A 19,846-nucleotide genomic window follows, 5' to 3' on the forward strand; every position below is an offset into this window, starting at 1 on the left:
GAGAGAAAAGGAGTTAACCAAAGTGTGGCCTGGGACCCCTGGGAATTTCCAAGACTTTTTCATGGGATATGCAAGGTCAAAACCATTTTTATAATAATGCTAAGACCTTATTCACCCTTTTCACTCTCATGCCCTCAAAGATACACAAGAGCATTTTCCAGAAGCTACATGACATGTAATATCACAACTAACTGAATGAAAGGCAGATACGAGAATTCATCTGTATTCTATTAACCCCAACACTAAATTATTTGCAAAAATTAAAAACAATGACACATTTCTCATAAATTTTGTTGCTGTTGCTATGGGAAATAAGTTTTTTTAAATTCACTTTTACGTTAACATATAATGGATTTATTATCATTTTTAAATGAATTAATGTTTTTTAAATTTCTCAGTTTTAATTTCTAACACATTAATATTGATAGTTATAACCTACATAAAACAAAAGCTCTTTTGGAGGCCTCAGTAATTTTTAAGAGTACAAAGAGATTATGATACCAAAAAGTTTGAGAACAATTGGGGTAGACATTTCCACCACTGAGATACGAATACTAAAGGAGAAACCAGTTTGGAAAAAGAAAAGATAATAAAGTTCTGTTTAAAACATGGTAAATGTGATGTGCCCACAAGCTGACATAATCAAAGTGCCCAACAGGCAGTTACACTGATGGAACTGGATATCTAGACCAAACTGTCACCAAACTGTCACCAAACTGTGACAGAAGTCAAAACCTTGGATTTTAAAAGGAGAGTGCATGGTGAGAACAATGTCAGATTAACCGCAGAAAAGACTAGAGAGGTAAGCATAGGCCTCAGGACACACCAATATTTAAGGAATAAAGAAGAAGAAGAGAACTCCATACAGAGGGAAAGTAAGAAAAATTAGAAATAAAAATGAAAACTAAAGGAGCATATCACTAGCTATATAATTGAAGAGAAAGCTGTTCAGGGCTTTGAAGAAAAGCAGAACACCAATCCATCATTAGTAATGCCAGGAAAAGACAGAAAAGATAAATGAAATCCAGTATTAACTCAAAACTCTCATTTTAGCCAGGAGTTTCAATTTCTTCTCATACAATACTTTTTTCTTATCCGAGTTACTCATAAAGAATGAAATGATTTCAGGTTCATCTTCTTCGCCTTCTTTGTTTACCCTCTGGAGGAAATGCAAACAAAAAAATAACCAAAAGGATAGAGATGGAAAGAAAAGAGAGATCCTGGATGAAATATATGAAGGGAACTGACTGAAGCAGTGACTCAAGGAAGAGGCATTCATTCATTCACGCAACAAATACTCTGTGAGTAACCATTCTGTGCGAGGCATCATGATACACACTGCTGAAAAACAGCTGACTAATAATATACCAAGCTATGCCCTTGTTCATCAGCAGAAACAATAGACTGGGAATAGAAATAAAACTTTCCTGATGAGACTAGCATAAGCAGAGGCAGCTCTATTCTAAAGGTGGCTCTAGCAGATTCCCAGAGCTCAGTTACCTAATTACTGAAATGTGTCCTAATTCCACAAAATAACTCCAAAGAAATATTTTCTTCAAGTGTTTGACAGCTACTAGCCACGTGATCCTGTGGCAATACTTATCTCTCTAAATTTTTACATAGATGAGCACAGCTTTGAAATGCAGAGAGAAATCTTTAAGAAACACTTGTATACATATTAAATCACCATTAACTCTGAGATAAGCTCCAAAACTAATAATAAAGGTCAAAGGAGAATTACCTAGCTAGATGTACCTAGGCTGGAAAAGGCTGCTTTAACTGGTTAACTCTACCCTTTAAATAAAGGAAAATGTAATTTTAAAAATATGGTTATTCTTTTAAGGAAAGGACTATAAAGATAAGAATAGAGAAAAGGCATTTGAAAACACCCAGAATCTAGCCTTAAATTCAAAGAGAATCCTGAACAGGAAAGGATATATCATCACACACAAGCTGTCACAAAAATCTTTTCCCACCATCATTGTGTGCTATGGTAGCTGACCTATTTCTAGCTCTAAGCCTGTATCTATCTGATTGATTGGCAAACCTCCGAAAGTAGCAGGGCTTCAAGAGACACTGAAGGACATCAGAAGTATCTTTTTGTCTGAGTTATATTTAGCCTCCATTCCCACCTCACCCCCCACCCCACCCTTTTTTTAAAACAACTTAAGAAAGGAAGGAATTTTGGGACAGTAGTTAATAACAGTGGATGTTTCTAATGTTATTGAAAACTCTGGGGGTTGGGGTGGGGATCTCACTTCTGACTAACTTGGAATAACAGGGATGATATTTATCTTCCTGGAAGAAACAATAAAAAAAACCAGACAAATGTGTGAAACACCGGTGTTTAAGACACTGGACAACATGCAATGAAGGACAATGATTCCTCAGAGATGGGAAACAAATAAGGTAAGCTCTATGATTACCAAAGTTTAATGCCTAGGGAGAGTTTCCAAAAAATGTCAAAAGAGGGAGTCTAAGGGGAACCTAGGCATGCTCCAACATGCTCCCTAACTGGAGAACACAGGAGTGAAAGTCTGAGAGAGCAAAGGAGTCTAGAGCTCATAGAAGAGAGTAAGCCACAGAATGGAGAAATATCTGCAAATCACATATCCAACAAAAGACTTGTATACAGAATATATAAAGAATTCTCAAAACTCAACAGTAAAGAAACAAACAATCCAAATAGAAAATAGGCAGAGCAGGGCTTCCCTGGTGGCACAGTGGGTTAAGAATCCGCCTGCCAATTCAGGGGACATGGGTTTGAGCCCTGGTCCGGGAAGATTCCACATGCCGCGGAGCAACTAAGCCCGTGCGCCACAACTACTGAGCCTGCGCTCTAGAGCCTTCAAGCCACAGCTACTGAAGCCCGTGCACCACAACTACTGAAGCCCGCGCACCTAGAGCCCGTGCTCCACAACAAGAGAAGCCACAGCAGTGAGAAGCCCACACACCGCAACAAAGAGTATCCCCCGCTCAACGCAACAGAGAAAGCCCGCGCGCAGCAACAAAGACCCAACACAGCCAAAAATAAAATAAATTAAATAAATAAATTTTAAAAAAAAAGGCAGTGCAGCTTCTCTGGTGGCGCAGTGGTTAAGAATACACCTGTCAATGCAGGGGACATGGGTTCGAGCCCTGGTCCAGGAAGATCCCACATGCCGCGGAGCAACGAAGCCCATGCGCCACAACTACTGAGCCTGCGTGCGCGCCTAGAGCTGGTGCTCCACAACAAGAGAAGTCACCACAATGAGCAGGAGCCCACGCACCACAGCGAAGAGTAGCTCCTGCTTGCCGCAACTAGAGAAAGCCCGTGCCGCAACTAGAGAAAGCCCGTGCAGCAACGAAGACCCAACGTAGCCAAAAATTAATTAATTAATTAATTAAATAAATAAAAAGAAAATGGGCAAAAGACATGAACAGACATATTCAAAATCATTAGTCATTACAGAAATACAAATAAAAACCACAATGAGCTATCACTGCATACCTATCATAATGGCTAAAATAAAAAATACTGTTTGGAATTCCCTGGTGGTCCAGTGGTTAGGATTCCGTGCTCTCACTGGCAAGGGCCTGGGTTCATTCACTGGTCAGGGAACTAAAATCCCACAAGCTGCACAGCATGGCCAGAAAAACCGAAAAAAAACAAAAAAACTGTCGATACCAAATGTTGGCAAGGATGCAAAGAAACTAAATCACTCATACATAGCTGGTAGGAATGTAACATGGCAAAGCCACTCTAGAAGAAAGTCTGGCAGTTTCTTATAAAATGAAATATTCAATTACCATGCCACACAGCAACTGTACTCTTGGACCTTTATTCCAGAGAAACAAAAACTTATGTTTACACAAAAACCTGTATGTGAATATTCACAGTAGCTTTACTCATAATAGCCCCAAACTGGAACCAATACAGAAGTCCTTCAACAGGTGAATGCTTAAACAGACTTGGGATAGCCATACCATGGAACACTACTCAGCAATAAAAGGGTACAAACTATTGATACACACACACACATATACAACTTATATGAACCTCAAGGGAATTATGCTCAGTGGGGGCAAAAAAAAGTCAACCTTAAAGGGTTATATACTGTATGATTCCATTTAAATAACATTTTGAAATGACAATATTATAGAGCTAGAGAACAGATTAGTGGTTGCCAGGGTTACAAGTTTATGAGTGGGGTGGAGGGAGGTAGGATAGGAGTGGTTATAAAAGGGCAACAAGGACTTTGCTGGTGGTCCAGTGGTTAAGACTCCACGCTCCCAATGCAGGGGGCACGGGTTTGATCCTTGGTCAGGGAACTAAGATCCCAGATGCTGCGTGGTGCAGCCAAAAGAAAAAAAAGGTCAACAGGAAAAATTCTTGTTTGAATAGAACTGTTCGGTACTTTGATGGTGGCTGTAGATATACAAATTCACACATGATGAAATTCCATAGAACCACACACACACACACACAGGAGTAGATGTAAAACTGGTCAGATATGAATAAACTCTGAAGACTGTACCAATATCAATTTCCTAGTTTTGATATTGTCCTATAATTATACAAGCATTACCACTGGGAGAAAATGGGTGAAAAACACATGGAACATGTGCAGCTTCTTATAAATTATACTTATTTCCTAATGAAAAGTTAAGATAAATGACTGAGAAACAATCAGATTATAGAAATAGTAAAGAAAGATGTTTAGAAAGTTATTATAACTGTATTCCATATATGCAAAAATCTGAAGGAAAAAGTAGGCATGTTAGAAGAAGTAAAAAAATCTCTGATATGTTAGAGATAAAACTACACTATGTAAGACTAACAGCAGATTAAACAGAATACATCAGGGGAAAAAACTAAATAAAATGAACAAATTACCAGTGAACTGTGGAATAATTTCAAATTACCTAATACATGTGTCAGTGGTATCTCCAAAGAAGAGATAGGAAAAAAATATTACAGAACCAATAACTTAAAAGTTTCCAAATTGGAATAAAACTATAAATACACAGATCCAAGAAGCTCAAAGAACAAAACACCTTATTACCAAACTACCTAAAATGAGTAATACAGAGTAAATCTTAAAAGTAGCCAGAGAAGGGGCTTCCCTGGTGGTGCAGTGGTTAAGAGTCTGCCTGCCAATGCAGGGAACCTGGGCTCGAGCCCTGGTCCGGGAAGATCTCACATGCCGTGGAGCAACTAAGCCCGTGTGCCACCACTACTAAGCCTGTGCTCTAGAGCCCACGAGCCACAACTACTGAGCCCACATGCCACAACTACTGAAGCCCGAGCACCTAGAGCTTGTGCTCTGCAACAAGAGAAGCCACCGCAATGAGAAGCCGGCGCACTGCAACAAAGAGTAGCCCCTGCTCGCCGCAACTAGAGAAAATCCGTGTGCAGCAACAAAGACGCAATGCAGCCAAAAATAAACAAATAAAATAAATTAATAATTTAAAAAAAGAAGCCAGAGAAAAAGAACTTATTATCTATAGAGGAACAAAGATGAAGATAACAACAGAATTCTCGCTGGAAACTATTCAAGTCAGAAGACAATGGAGTGGTATCTTAAAGGACTGAAAGAAAAAAAAAACTGTCAACCAAAAATTCTATACTCACAGAAAATATCTTTCAAAAATGAAGGCAAGGGCTTCCCTGGTGGCACAGTGGTTGAGAATCCGCCTGCCAATGCAGGGGACACGGGTTTGTGCCCCGGTCCGGGACGATCCCACATGCCACAGAGCGATTGAGCCCGTGAGCCATGGCCACTGGGTCTGCACGTCCGGAGCCTGTGCTCCGCAACGGGAGAGGCCACAGCAGTGAAAGGCCCACGTACCGTAAGAAAAAAAAAAAAAGAAGGCAAAATAAAGTAAATAAAATAAAACTTTTTTATTTAAAATAAATAAAACTTTTCAGACATACAAAAGCTGAAAGAATTCATCACCAGCACACCTGTACTAGTCCTTCAAGATGAATGAATATGATAACAGATGAAAATCTGGATCTACATAAAGGATTTAAGAGCATAAGTGGTAACAATGTGGGTAAATAGAAAAAACTCTTTCTTCGTTATTTAAATATCTTTTAAAAATACTCAACTATTCAAAGCAAGAATAATGTATTATTGTACAATTTATATATACAAGTAAATGTATGACCAGGAGGGAAGAAACAGAAGTATAGTATTGTAAAATCTTATACTATACAAGAAGCAATATAACATTTCCTTGAAGCAGAATGTATGGCCCAGGGAAAAATGGCAGTCAACAGAAACTCACTTAGGGAGCCCAAACATTGGATTTAGACAGACTTTTAAAATAAGATCAGCCATTTTAAATAAGATCAAAAAAGGAAAGAGGGAGGGAGGAAAAAAAATCAAAAAAGTTAAGATAACTATGACTAAAGTACTAAAGAAAAAGTATGAGAAAAATATCTCATCAAAAATAGAATATTAATAGAAAGACAGAAATTACAAAAAGGAGCCACAAATGGAAATTCTGGAGTTGGAAACTACAATAATGGAAATGAAAAACATCAGTAGAGAGTTCAACACAAGACCTGAGCAGGAAGAAGGAATAATCAACAAACTTGAAGCTAGGTCAATTAGGCTAGATCTGTCTGAGGAACAGAAAGAAAAAAGAATAAAGAAAAATAAACAAAGCCTCAGAACAAAGCCTAACAATTCATATTGGAATTGACAGGACAGAAAGGGAAAGAAAGGATATTTAATGAAATAATGGCCAAATTTTTCTCAAACACTAAATCTGCAAATCCAGGAAGCTCATCAAAAACCATGGAGGTCAGAAGGCAATGGGAAGATTTATTCAAAGTGCTGAAAGAAAAAGACTATCAACCAAGAATTCTATCTCCAGCAAAACTATCCTTCAAAAACAAAGGAGAAATTAAGACATTCCAAGATAAAAATGAAAGAACTCATCACTAGCAGATCTAGTCTATAAGAAATACTAAAGAGAGTCACTCAGGCTGAAATAAAAGGACTCTAAGGCAGTATCTCAAATCCAAACAAAAAAATTAAAAGTACTGGTAAAAGCAACTATATAGGTAAATGTAAAAGATAGTATAAATAAATGTTTTGTTTGTAACTCTTTTTGTTTATCTGATTTAAAAGACAACTAAATAAAGCTATGATTATAAACCTGTGTTGATGGGCACACAATGTAAAAAGATGTAATTTGTACGTAATAGAACAAAAGAGAGAAGAGGGAACAGAGCTATACAGGCACAAAGTTTTGCACACAACTGTAACTGAGTTGGTATTAAATTAAACTACATTGTTATAAATTAAGATGTCAATTGTAATCCCCAGGACCACTAAGGAAATAACTCAATTTCATAAAAGGGATCTGCAAAAGCCCATAAATAACATCCTACTTAAAGACTGAATGCATTTATCCTAAGTTCAGTAACAAGACAAAGACACAACTTTTGCACTGGAGATTCTAGCTAAGGCAATGAAGCACTAAGAAGAAAGAAAAGGCATCCAGACTGGAAAAGAAAAAGTAAAAAAGATCTCTATTTGCAGATGACAAGATCTTGTATCTAGACAATCCTAAGGAATCCACTAAAAACTAATAAACAAGTTCAACAAGGTTGCAAGATACAAGGTCAATATACAAAAATTGATTGTATTTCTATACACAAGCAATGAACAACTCAAAAGTGATGTTAAGGGGGGAAAAATTTACAATAGTAACAAAAATAATAGTTATAAATTTAACAAAAGAAGTGTAATGGGGTAGGGTTAAAAAATGTAACTTGTATATTGAAAATCACAAACTATTATTGATAGAAATGAAATAATATCTAAATAAGAGTAAATCCATCCTATGTGCATCAATTGGAAGACTTATTGCTAAGATGGTAACACTCCCAAAACTGATCTACAGATTCAAAGTAATCCCTATCAAAATCCCGCTGGCTTTTTTTTTTGCATAAAATGACAAACTGATCCTAAAATTCACATGGAAATGCAAGGGACCTAGAATAAACAACATAATCTTAAAAAAGAACAACAAAATTGGAGGACTCACATTTCCCGAGTTCAACTAAACTACACAAAACTATAGTAATCAAAACAGTATTGTAGTGGAATAGCATTGAAAGTCCAGAAATAAATCCTTACATTTATGGTCAACTGATTTTTGACAAGGGTGCCAAGACAATCAAATAGGCCAAAGACAGTCTTTTCAACATGCAGTAATGAGACAAGTGGATATTTATACATAAAAGAAAAAGTTGGAACCATACCTCACACCATACACAAAAATTAACTCAAAATGGATCATAGACCTATGTAAGATCTAAAACCATAAAACTCTTAAATAAAAAAATAGATCAAGTGGACTTAATCAAATTTAAAACTTTTGTCTGTAAACAATACCATCAAAAAAGTGAAAAAACAACCCATGGAAGAAATATTTGCAAAGCATACATCTGATAAGGAACTTGTACCCAGAACTCTTACAACTCAATAATAAAAAGATAAGTTATCCAACTTTTTAAAAGGCAAAGGATTTAAATATACATTTTTCCAAAAAAGATATACAAATGGCCAATTTGTACGTGACAAGATGCTCAACATCACTAGTCACCAGGAAAATGCAAATCAAAACCATAATGAGATACTATTTCACATCCACTAGGATGGCTGGACTCAAAAAGACAGACAATAAGACGTTTGATGATGATAGACAAATTGGTGCTCTCAAACACTGTCGGTGGGAATGTAAAATCATGCAACCACTTTGAAAACAGTTTGACAGTTCCTCAGAAAGTTAAACATAGTTACCATATGATCCAGCAATTAGACTTCTAGGTTTATAGCCAAGAGAAATGAAAACATATTTCCACACAAAAACTTGTACATAATTGTTTGTAGCAGCATTATTCACAGTACCCCAAAGTGGAAACAACCTAAAAGTCCACTAACTGACAAATCGATAAAAATGATATATCCACCACACAACAGAATATTATTCAGCCATAAAAAAGAACAAAGTACTGGGAGTTGCCTGGTGGCCTAGTGGTCAGGATTCCAGGTTTTCACTGTCATGGCCCAGGTTCAATTCCTGGAGGGGGAACTGAGATCCTGCAAGCCACTTGGCGCACCCAAAAAGAAGAACAAAGTACTAATACATGCTAAAACTTGGATGAACCATGAAAACATTATGCTAAATGAAAGAAGCCAGTCACAAAAGTTCACATATTGTCCGATTCCTTTTATATTATATATCCAGACTAGGCAAATCCATAGAGACAGAAAGCAGATTAGAAGTTACCAAGGGATGGGGGAAAGAGAGAATGGGGAATGATTAGTTAATGGACATGGGGTGGTTTATGGAATAATGAAAAAGTTTTGGATCTAGAAAGTGCTAGTGATTGCAGAACACTGTAAGTATACTAAATACTAATGAACTGTACACTTTAAAATTGTTAATTGTATGCTACGTGAATTCACATCAAAAAAAAAGAAAAAAATAAAGAAAGAAATTAACTTGGAGGGAAAAATAAAGTATATGTCCATACAAAGATTTGTACACAAATATTCATAGCATAACTTTATCTGTAACTGCCGAAAACCGGAATAAACCCAAATGTCCATCAGTAAGTGAATGAATGAACAAATTGTGTTATAGCTATACAAAAGATCACTACTCAGCAATAAAAAGGAATGAACTATTGATACATGCAACAACACAGATGAATCTCAAAATAATTAGCTTGATAAAAAAAGCCAAATCAAACATAAGTAAACATGAGAGTATACACTTTATGATTCCCTTTATATAAAATTCTAGACAATGCAAACTATTCTATAGTGACAGAAAATTGATCAGTGGTTGCCAGGAGACCACAGAGGTTGGGAGAAGGATAACAAATGGGGATGGGAAAACTTGTGGAGATGATAAATATGTTCATTATGTCTTTTTTTTTTTTTTTGTATTCCATTGTTTATACCAAGGAATGAGTGAGAAATCCATCCAGGGAATAGTTTCAGAGAGCAAGGATTCATAGTTTTTCATCTTGAGCTGATAACACTTCGTCAGTCTTCCACCTGGCTACATACCCCAGGGTAGAAAAACCAACATGTGTCTCCAGCATACGTCTTGCCCTTTTCTTCCCAGGAAAAAACAAGGTTTAAGTGTGGATTTAAGGCTCCTCCCCAACCTGAGCGCTCTCTGATCACTGACCTCAGTCGTTCCCTAACTGGCTAAATCCCAAGATTGCTTCTAAGGATTGCTGCAAAATACTCAGGCTTCTTCCCAGACCCACCATCTCAGAATGCTGGGCACAGAGCCCAAGACTTGCTTATTCAACAAGCCCTACAGGTGAGGCTGGTGCAGAGCCATGTGGGAATCCTGGTCTACGTTCTTGCTACTAAATGTGATCTGAAAGTCCGCAGAATCAGCACCAACCTTGTTTTAATACAGAATCCCATGCCCTACTACAGACCTTCTGAATCTTACCAAGATGTCCCGATGATTCTTATGCAAATTAAAGTTTAGGACTCCCTGGTCTCTGTGCTGTCTAGACGCAGTGCCAAAACTCTGCAGTCTGCTCAGGTGTGTGGTCTGATCAGATCACGTAGCACTGGGACTTCCAGGGGTTAATCCTTGTTCCTTTCCAGTTTTTGGTTCTTTGGAAAAGATGGAAAGAATAATCCAGGAAACAGCCCTTTAGGACTGGTGAAAGAGAACATCACATCCCTGGGCACTGTCGCTCCCTGAGTGCTTCTTCCACCAGATCACAGCTCCAGCCACCACAGCTCCAGTGACCACCAAGAGAACCAGGCCAACAATGATGCCATGAGGACAGTGGGCTGAAGAGGTTCGGCCTCACTCTGGTTGTAGTAGCCGCACAGGGTGTTCAGGTTCACTCGGAAAGTCTGTGCGTGGTGCTTGTAGATCCGCGGGTTCCGATCCCAATACTCCGGCCCCTCCTGCTCCACCCATGGCGCCCACGGCTCCATCCTCGGATTCGGGGCGTCGCTGTCGAACCGCACGAAATGCGTGTCGTCCACGTAGCCGACAGAGATGAAGGGGGGCTCCCCGCGGCCAGGCTGAGACACCCCGGTGTAGAAATTCCTCAGGGAGTGGGAGCCTGGGGGCAGGGAGGGGTGAGACTCGGCCCGACACTCGGCCCGACTCTCCTCCCGGAGCGGGTCTGGGTCCCAGGTGTTGGGGCCGGGAGGGGGGAGGGGGCGAGGGGCTTGTGAGACCTTCATTATGTCTTGATTGGGGCAACAGTTTTACAGTGAACACATGTCAAAACTTAACAAAGTGTACGTTTTAATATGTAAAGTTTACTGTATCTCAATTATTAAAAGCCTCAATTAAGCTCTTTTTTGAAAAATATGATAGGGCAATGTACGCATGCTGGCAACTCAGTAATTGATAAGGTAGTAATAAAGCGGTTTTACTTTACCTTGCTGAGTGTACAGGCAACTCTTGGCAACATTAAACATGGAGAACCACTCAAAGTAGCATATAAATTTGAATTTTTGTAAACTTAAAAATACTCCCATGACTTCCCTGGTGGCGCAGTGGTTAAGAATCTGCCTGCCAATGCAAGGGACACGGGTTCGATCCCTGGTCCGGGAAGATCCCACATGCCGCGGAATGACTAAGCCTGTGCACCACAACTATTGAGCCTGTGCTCTAGAGCCCACGGGACACAACTACTGAGCCCACTTGCCACAGTTACTGAAGCCTGCGTGCCTAGAGCCTGTGCTCCGCAACAAGAGAAGCCACCGCAATGAGAAGCCCACACACCGCAAGGAAGAGTAGCCCCTGCTCGCTGCAACTAAAGAAAAGCCCATATGCAGCAACGAAGACCCAACGCAGTCAGAAATAATAAATAAATTTTTAAAAATTAAACAAAAATACTTCCAAGGGGGACTTCCCTGGGGTCCAGTAGTTAAGAATTCGCCTTCCAATGCAGGGGACATGGGTTCGATCCCTGGTCAGGGAACTAAGATCCCATATGTCACGGGGCAACTAAGGCTACGCACCACAACTACTGAGCCCACGCGCTGTGCAGCCTGCACACCACAGCTAGAGAGAAGCCCGCACGCTGCAACGAAGAGCCTGCACGCTGCAACTAAGACCCAATGCAGCCAAATAAATAAATAGATAAAATGAAAAAAAAAAAGAAACTTCCATTAACCTACAGTATAATTTCAGAGATGCTCAATCTTCATTTTTGACTGATTTTCAGTCGGTACTGCTAGACACCCTGCCAGTTCCGGCAAGTACTACAATTAATGTAATCTGTAAACAAGCATTTAGATACACCAAAAAAGCTCCTACAAGAAACCCTAATAAGGTTCCTTAAACGTGAAAATACTTGTAAATAGTATCTCAAGCGTGATGAAATCAACAAAAAAACCTCTATTATCTATATTAATCGCCTCTTAAGAATTCCCCAATTATAGATATCTACCTTTTGTAGATATTTACTCAAAAAATATAAACTATTGCAAAACTTTTTATCTACTTTCTAAAAGGTTCAAAAAACTTTAAGGTTAAAAACCCTAAGCTGGGGCTTCCCTCGTGGCGCAGTGGTTAAGAATCTGCCTGCCAATGCACAGGACATGGGTTCGAGCCCTGGTCTGGGAAGATCCCACACGCTGCAGAGCAACTAAGCCCATGCACCACAACTACTGAGCCTGCACTCTAGAGCCCGCGAGCCACAACTACTGAGCCCACATGGCACAACTACTGAAGCCCACTCACCTAGAGCCCGTGCTCTGCAACAAAAGAAGCCACTGCAATGAGAAGCCCGCACACCGCAACAAAGAGTAGCCCCCGCTCGCCGCAACTAGAGAAAGCCCGCACACAGCAACAAAGACCTAACACAGCCAAAAATAAATAAAATTTTTTTAAAAAAACCCTAAGCTGAATTTTTCTTTACCAAAAGATATTTCCACTGTTTTAAAGACAAACTAAAAGGACTTGCCTGGTGGTGCAGTGGTCAAGAATCCTCCTGCCAATGCAGGGGACAAGGGTTCGATCCCTGGTTCGGGAGGATCCCACATGCTGTGGAGCAGCTAAGCCCATGCGCCACAACTACTGAGCCTGTGCTCTAGAGCCCACGCGACATAACTACTGAGCCCACGTGCCACAACTACTGAAGCCTGCACGCTCTAGGGCCCGCCTGCCGCAACTACTGAGCCCATGTGCTGCAACTATTGAAGCCCACATGCCTAGAGCCCGTGCTCCGCAATGAGAAGGCACCACAATGAGAAGCCCGCCACACCACAACGAAGAGTAGCCCCTGCTCACCGCAACTAGAGAAAGCCCATGTACAACAATGAAGACCCAACACAGCCAAAAAAAAAAAAAAAAAAGACAAACTAAAAGCATGATGTATTCAGCAATGAGGAAAAGTTATGGAAATGAGGGTGAAGTACAGCCAATCAAAACCATTTTACATTCATGATATTTATGCCAGGTAAGAAATGACATCACCTAACCCAAGCTACCATCATCTCTCACTTTGACTATTACAGTAGCCTTTTTCCATTTTCTAATTCAGATGAATTCAATCTTGATATACTGTGAGTCTCAATCTCCTCATCTATTAAATGGGTGCAGTAACACTCCCAACCTTATGAGATTGTGTGAGGATTAAATGAGATCAAGGGTAAAGCACTTAGTTTGTTGCCTGGCACATAAGAAGTATTCCATAAATGTTACCTATTATTACCTGAATAAATGTTCAGCCTCCATGAGTCCAGTGCTGGAATGACGTCACATATAAGTAACAAGTCTAACCTCCAAAAAAAAAAAAAAAAACAGGTAAGTTAAAAGCAATTTCAATCTTAATATATTGAGACTCTCAAAGAAAATAAAAAGAGATCTATTTCAAATCAGCTTCTTAATATCTTCTTTCCCAATTCCTTTTGCTCACAATATTTCTTATAACCCTACATCTTGTGCTGAACCCTCTATATCCATCCCTACTCTCAATTCACAATAAAACACTATTCATTTGGCTCTTTTCCCCTCTGTTGATCCCCTCTACTTATAAGCAGTTCCCGGTCCACTTTCTAATACAAACAAATCATCCAGTCTTACTCCTTGAAATTCTTCAGCTGTTTTTTACCCATTATTCTTCCACACAAAACAAATCTAGAAACTGAGCTAGCAGATCTAGAATATCTCTTCGTAGGTGCAAAGCAAAAGTCGAGAGGCCAGAGACTTATTTCTACTCATAGAAGAAAATTCTGTATCACAAACACATAATTTAATATCTCCTCACTCCAACTGCAATATTTATTATTATTGGTCTTACGGGACTCTGAGGGCTGGCTGCTGCTTAATCCACTTCAGCAACCCAGAGTGCTACCACCGGAACCCTTAATATGCGCAAGTCAGCCTGTGTTCTTGGAAGCCCTCAAAAACCTAAGCTTCACTACGTTCTACACAGTGAGGAGTATCCCTAACTTATAATTTTGTCTTATAACTCTATCCTGTGGATATCACATCAGAAGTCCACCTTCCCAATATCTTAAACAGATTTCTATGAAAAAGCTCTTCTAGTTTTTTTATGGCCCCTTCCTCTCAGGGTTTTGGCATTAGAGACATATGGTAGTTTGGTTAGGATTGGGAGGCATGACCAAAGGATATTGCCCTTCCCCTTTTCACTGCCAATCTTGGTCCTGAAACATGGCTGCATGGTGAATTTTTTCCCCAGGAAATGCCTTGTTCTCCCTCATGCAAAGAAATTACTGGCTGGGCTGCCTTTCCCTACAGGCCCTCAAGTCATGCCCAGATGTGTGGGATTTTTAAGCGAGCAAAGTAGGTTCAGGCTGAGAGCCTTGCCACACCAAAAAGTCACTCTCCAGCTCTGAGTCAGAGAATCAAGAACAATGTAATTCAAAGCACACACTAGTACTTATTGCTATAATGGTTTTCTTGCCCTATCTGCAATCTTATCCAAATTAAAAGTGAAATGCTTTCTGAAAGAAGTTGAATTCCCTTCTGCCGTCCATCCTCTTTTACCTCCATATAATTGCAGTTTTTTAATGAAATGCAATAGCCTCTTAACTAATCATTCTACTTCTGCTCTAGGCACTCTGCTATCTGTTCTCCCCAGAGAATCAACAGTGATTCCCCCCCCCCCAACCGGTACGTGGGCCTCTGACTGTTGCGGCCTCTCCCGCTGCGGAGCACAGGCTCCGGACACGCAGGCCCAGCGGCCACGGCTCACGGGCCCAGCCGCTCCGCGTCACGTGGGATCCTCCCGGACCAGGACACGAACCCGTGTCTCCTGCATCGGCAGGCGGACTCCCAACCACTGCGCCACCAGGGAAGCCCGATTTTTTAATTGAAGTATAGTCGATTTACAATGTTATGTTATGAGTGATCTTTTTAACATGTAATTCCGATCACTTAGCTTCCTTGCTCAACCAGCTTCCTTCCACCAGTGGCTTCCATCATCCCAAGCAAGGTCTATAGAGCCTTATAAAATCTGGCCCCTGCCTACTCTTGAACATCCCAAACCACATACTTCCCACAAGTCCTTTGTGTTTGTTTTTCCTCCTGCCCAGAACAGTTGTCTTTCATCAGGAAATGCTGGTTCTGCCTCCCTTCAATTAAGAGTTCGTATGTCACTATGAAGAGGTCTGACCAACCAATGCGAAGTATCCCCTTCTCCCTTACTCTCAAATCACATCATCATATCAATTTTCTTCATAGCACTACACTCTATAATTATCTTATTTATTTATTTGAAAATTGTCTATCTTCTCAAGCAAGAATGTAAGCTCTTTGAGGGCAGAAATCTTATGTGTCTTGTTCATATGTGCCTCCAATGCCAAATAGTGTCTGACACATAGTAAGCACTGTAACAGTTTTCTAATTGTTTACTTCATTTACAAAGCCAAGTAATACCTCTAAGGTGTTACGTTTTTAAAAACTTATTTCTAGGGCTTCCCTGGTGGCACAGTGGTTGAGGGTCCGCCTGCCGATGCAGGGGACACAGGTTCGTGCCCCGGTCTGGGAAGATCCCACATGCCGCGGAGCTGAGCCTGCGCGTCCAGAGCCTGTGCTCCGCAACGGGAGAGGCCACAACAGTGAGAGGCCCGCGTACGGCAAAAACAAAAAAAAACAAAAAAAAAAGAAAACTTATTTCTAGGGACTTCCCTGGTGGTGCAGTGGTTAAGAATCCACCTACCAACGTAGGGGACAAGGGTTCAATCCCTGGCCCGGAAAGATCCCACATGCCGCGGAGCAACTAAGCCCGTGCACCACAACTACTGAGCCTGCGCCCTAGAGCCCATGAGCCACAACTGCTGAGCCCGTGTGCTGCAACTACTGAAGTCCGCGTGCCTAGAGGCCATGCTCCACAACAAGAGAAGCCACCGCAATGAGAAGCCCCCACACCACAACAAAGAGTAGCCCCCGCTCTCTGAAACTAGAGAAAGCCTGCACGCAGCAACGAAGACCCAACGCAGCCAAACAAACAAACAAACAAACAAAAAACCCAAAAAACTTATTTCTACAGCCAATAAAATGGCCAGGCTTCAAAACCCTATGGTCTCTTCCTCATTCTAACAATCTGCCTTGTATTCTCAGAAAGCTCCCTTCCTTTCTCTGAAGGTAAAATTTGCCCTCAGAAAATTAAGATGGCAATCTTATCTGGCAACACTTCTCTAGGTCTGTGGGTTTCAGATCCAATGTTCTCAGGCAGCAGCAATTACCAGAACTCTGGCTACTAGTATTGCACTGAGGAGTGCCTCACGTACCAGAACCACCAGGCTAATCTGACGAAGCTGCAAACACCTGTGAGAGTACCATAGTTAATAAGAGTTCTGTGAGGCACTCCCAACGCCTTAAAGATTACCTCACAGGAGTAGGAAGGTTTAGTTCAGTCATCTGACTAGTGGCACATTCTACAAAGCCTTAATGACCCTGTCACCAGAAAAACAAATACTTTGTCCTAGCCTTCTAATCAACTGCATTTAGCAACCAACATCCATCTTTTGCAATAAAATGACACCTCTGAGTTCCTATTCCTATCAAATTATCACTGGTTTGAGCAATAGATAAATCAGAAACTACAGTTAACAAATCTACTTGTCTGGCACCCAAGACAATTAATTAAACTTACTTAGAGACGCAGAATAGCCTCAGGTCACCTGGAGACAAGTTTTAAGATGCTAACAACTGTAACACTTCGGCACATCAAAATGGCTATAATGTGAAAAACGGCCACATGCCACTTCCAATGGTGCACCTATACTGAAAGTGACTTTCCCCCTCCAAAATAAATAATGTTTAAAGTCAGCTGAACGTTGAAGAATGACTCTGACTTTTCTCTAAAATAAGGGCTATGACAGCTACCTTAAGAGAGGCCCAATAAACTCAGGGCAAGGGGCTCATTGTGCTGACGTTGCCACCTCATCTAGGACTTGAGCTGATTCATCCTGATGGGCTGACAGGTCACTAAGATCTGCACCTTGCCCAAGATTCTTATTTACTTCACATATAAAAATACTGTCTACTCAAGACAACTGCAATACAGACACCTTCTCCTGATAGGGAGGCTTTCCCTTCCTGACTTCACTGAGCACCCTGGAAAAAAAGTTGTCATTTCAGGCCCACTTTAGTAACTGTGGATGACTAACAAGGCATTGAAGGGCCAGGAAGAGAGCCCATAAAAGGACCAGAACGTTAAGTCTCAGCAATTACAAAAAAAAAAAAGGATTTAAAAAAAAGACCAAAATCTCCTGGAGAAGACACTAATCTCTCCAGCATTTACAGATGTTTGGTACTATTAACATAATTTGAAAAGCAGTAACAAAGTCAAGACCTGAAAACATCTGGTCCTTGGCCATACCAAGAAATCACAGAAGACATCCTTTAACCAAGTAAGCTGTGTTCTAACATGAATTTCAAGAAGAAAGACAAGGAGAGGCAATTTTTAAAAATCCACAAACTATCCCCTTAATTTAAAAGGAAGGAAGGGAGATCGGCTGCACTCATGGCGGCGCCCTGCAAGGCAGTGTGATCATCCCCGGGAACGGGGGGCGGGGATGTGGCCACCCACGGCTGGTACAGCTGGGTGAAGAGGGGGCTGGAGCAGATACCTGGTTTCCAGTGTTTGGCTAAAAACATGCCTGACCCAATCACAGCTCGAGAGAGCAGCTGGCTGCCCTTCATGCAGACGGGGCTGCACTGTGACGAGGAGACCATCGTCATAGGCCACAGTTCTGGGGCCACTGCAGCCATGAGGTACGCAGAGACCCACCGGGTGTGTGCTATTGTGTTAGTGTCTGAGTACACGTCTGACCTGGGGGATGACAATGAACGGGCAAGCGGATACTTCAGCCGCCCCTGGCAGTGGGAGAAGATCAAAGCCAACTGCCCTCACATTGTGCAGTTTGGCTCCACTGACAATCCTTTCCTTCCTTGGAAGGAACAACAAGAAGTGGCCAACAGGTTGGAAGCCAAATTGTACAGATTCACTGACCATGGCCATTTCCAGAGCACGGAGTTTGATGAACTGGTTAGTGTGGTCAAGTCCATGCTGGAAGTGCCAGGATAGCCAGGGTGGTTACTGCTGTTCTGCGTAACAACATGGGAGTAGGGCAACGATCAGATTATTAACAGATGACAATCATCTATCATCAGATGAACAGCGGGCATGCAAACCAGATCAAATTAAGGTCCAAAACACACACAAGTTTCAATGTTCAAACTAAATTACAAACAGTATTTTCATTTTCCATAGAATCTACATCTCCTCCAATTACTCTGACCTAAAACAGTATTTTTCCCATTTGATAAGGGACATGGGACAGCTTAACCACCCTTAACTATCCAAAGTGAATAAGACAGAAACAAAACCCAGGTTTCCTGATCCCTAGTCCAGATTAAAACTAAACAGGTTTCATGTTATGCTGTAGGAGTTGCAGCATAACATGTCCTTAAACATGTTGAGAGAGTGACACACAAGGAGGCTGAGGCAGGGGTCTGCAGGGTCAGGCAGGGATCGGTCTAAGACCAGACTGGCGAGGATTAGGGCGACGGGGAGAACTCCTGCTGGGTCCTGTCTGGATTGTTGCCATGTGGGAATTTGGCAAGGCATTGCCAGTTTTCTGATTTTCAAGGAAAGAAATTCATACACTTTTGTATTTAGGGACCATAATTGTATGTATATATAATCCACATGTACATGAATTACGTTCAGTCCACAGACATATGGGTTATGTTAGCTGGCAACTACAGCGTAAATAAAAAATCTGCAAACATGGCAAGACACAAAGTCCAAGCCATCCATGTGTGACCTCTGCTGTAAGTATTCACTTAGCCAGTGCTTTAGATCTTGAGAAAAGCCTGAGAAATAGACATGACGTCAAAGGATGAAATCATGGGAACAGTTTGGATTTTGTTATAGTCTTAAATATTTTAAAAAATGATCTTTCCATATGTCAAATTTTGTTCTGTCAAGTGTTCTACCTTTTAATTTCCATGGTCCTTTAGATCTCTTTCAGCATCATTCCATGATTTTTCTTCTAATCATACTCCCCCAAAAAAACCCTTTTCATTTTCCAACATTTTTTGGCTATTATGATCCCCAAGTAACATCTCAAAACAATTTCCAGTAAATTCACACCTGATATTTCCTGCAATAATGTGAATTCCCACACTGTTCATACCTAATGAAAATTCAAAGCCATCATTTGAACCTGAAAAGGCTTTTGATTTCTAAATGTGCTCAAAAAATGTCAGGAGAGATTCTCTAAATTTTTAGCAGCAATTATCTTAGGGGATGGGAATTTTGGTAGTTATGGTGTGGTGGACGTCTCCTTTTTACATTATA

The 19,846-nt window shown here is 40.7% G+C and overlaps 3 protein-coding genes across 18 annotated transcripts in view; 1 reads left to right on the forward strand and 2 right to left on the reverse strand.

The window, feature by feature from the left end:
• Positions 1-19,846, reverse strand: part of R3HDM2 (R3H domain containing 2) — a 149,484-nt gene that overhangs the window by 93,491 nt on the left and 36,147 nt on the right. For 13 of the 16 annotated variants that reach the window (XM_082850401.1, XM_082850409.1, XM_082850400.1 and 10 more), the window contains exon 1: positions 13,724-14,236. The gene's annotated coding sequence lies outside the window, so the exon portion shown is untranslated. Of the gene's footprint in view, positions 1-10,482; positions 10,657-13,723; positions 14,237-19,846 lie in introns of those variants that run through there. The other 3 variants (XM_082850402.1, XM_082850403.1, XM_082850405.1) reach the window with 3 other exon arrangements.
• LOC309968898 (BOLA class I histocompatibility antigen, alpha chain BL3-7-like) lies at positions 10,739-11,661 on the reverse strand. The gene has a single exon (XM_082850412.1). It carries the CDS (start codon positions 11,238-11,240, stop codon positions 10,761-10,763), a length of 480 nt encoding a protein of 159 aa, XP_082706538.1. The 5' UTR covers positions 11,241-11,661; the 3' UTR covers positions 10,739-10,760.
• Positions 18,005-18,568, forward strand: LOC309968939 (putative hydrolase RBBP9; the record flags this gene model as incomplete). The annotated part of the gene is given in 3 exon segments (XM_082850450.1): positions 18,005-18,025; positions 18,028-18,045; positions 18,047-18,568. Coding segments are annotated over 3 exon segments (561 nt in total).

The sequence above is a fragment of the Leucopleurus acutus genome (genome assembly GCF_964270905.1).
Source record: "Leucopleurus acutus genome assembly, chromosome: 11".
In the NCBI taxonomy this organism is placed as follows: domain Eukaryota; kingdom Metazoa; phylum Chordata; class Mammalia; order Artiodactyla; family Delphinidae; genus Leucopleurus; species Leucopleurus acutus.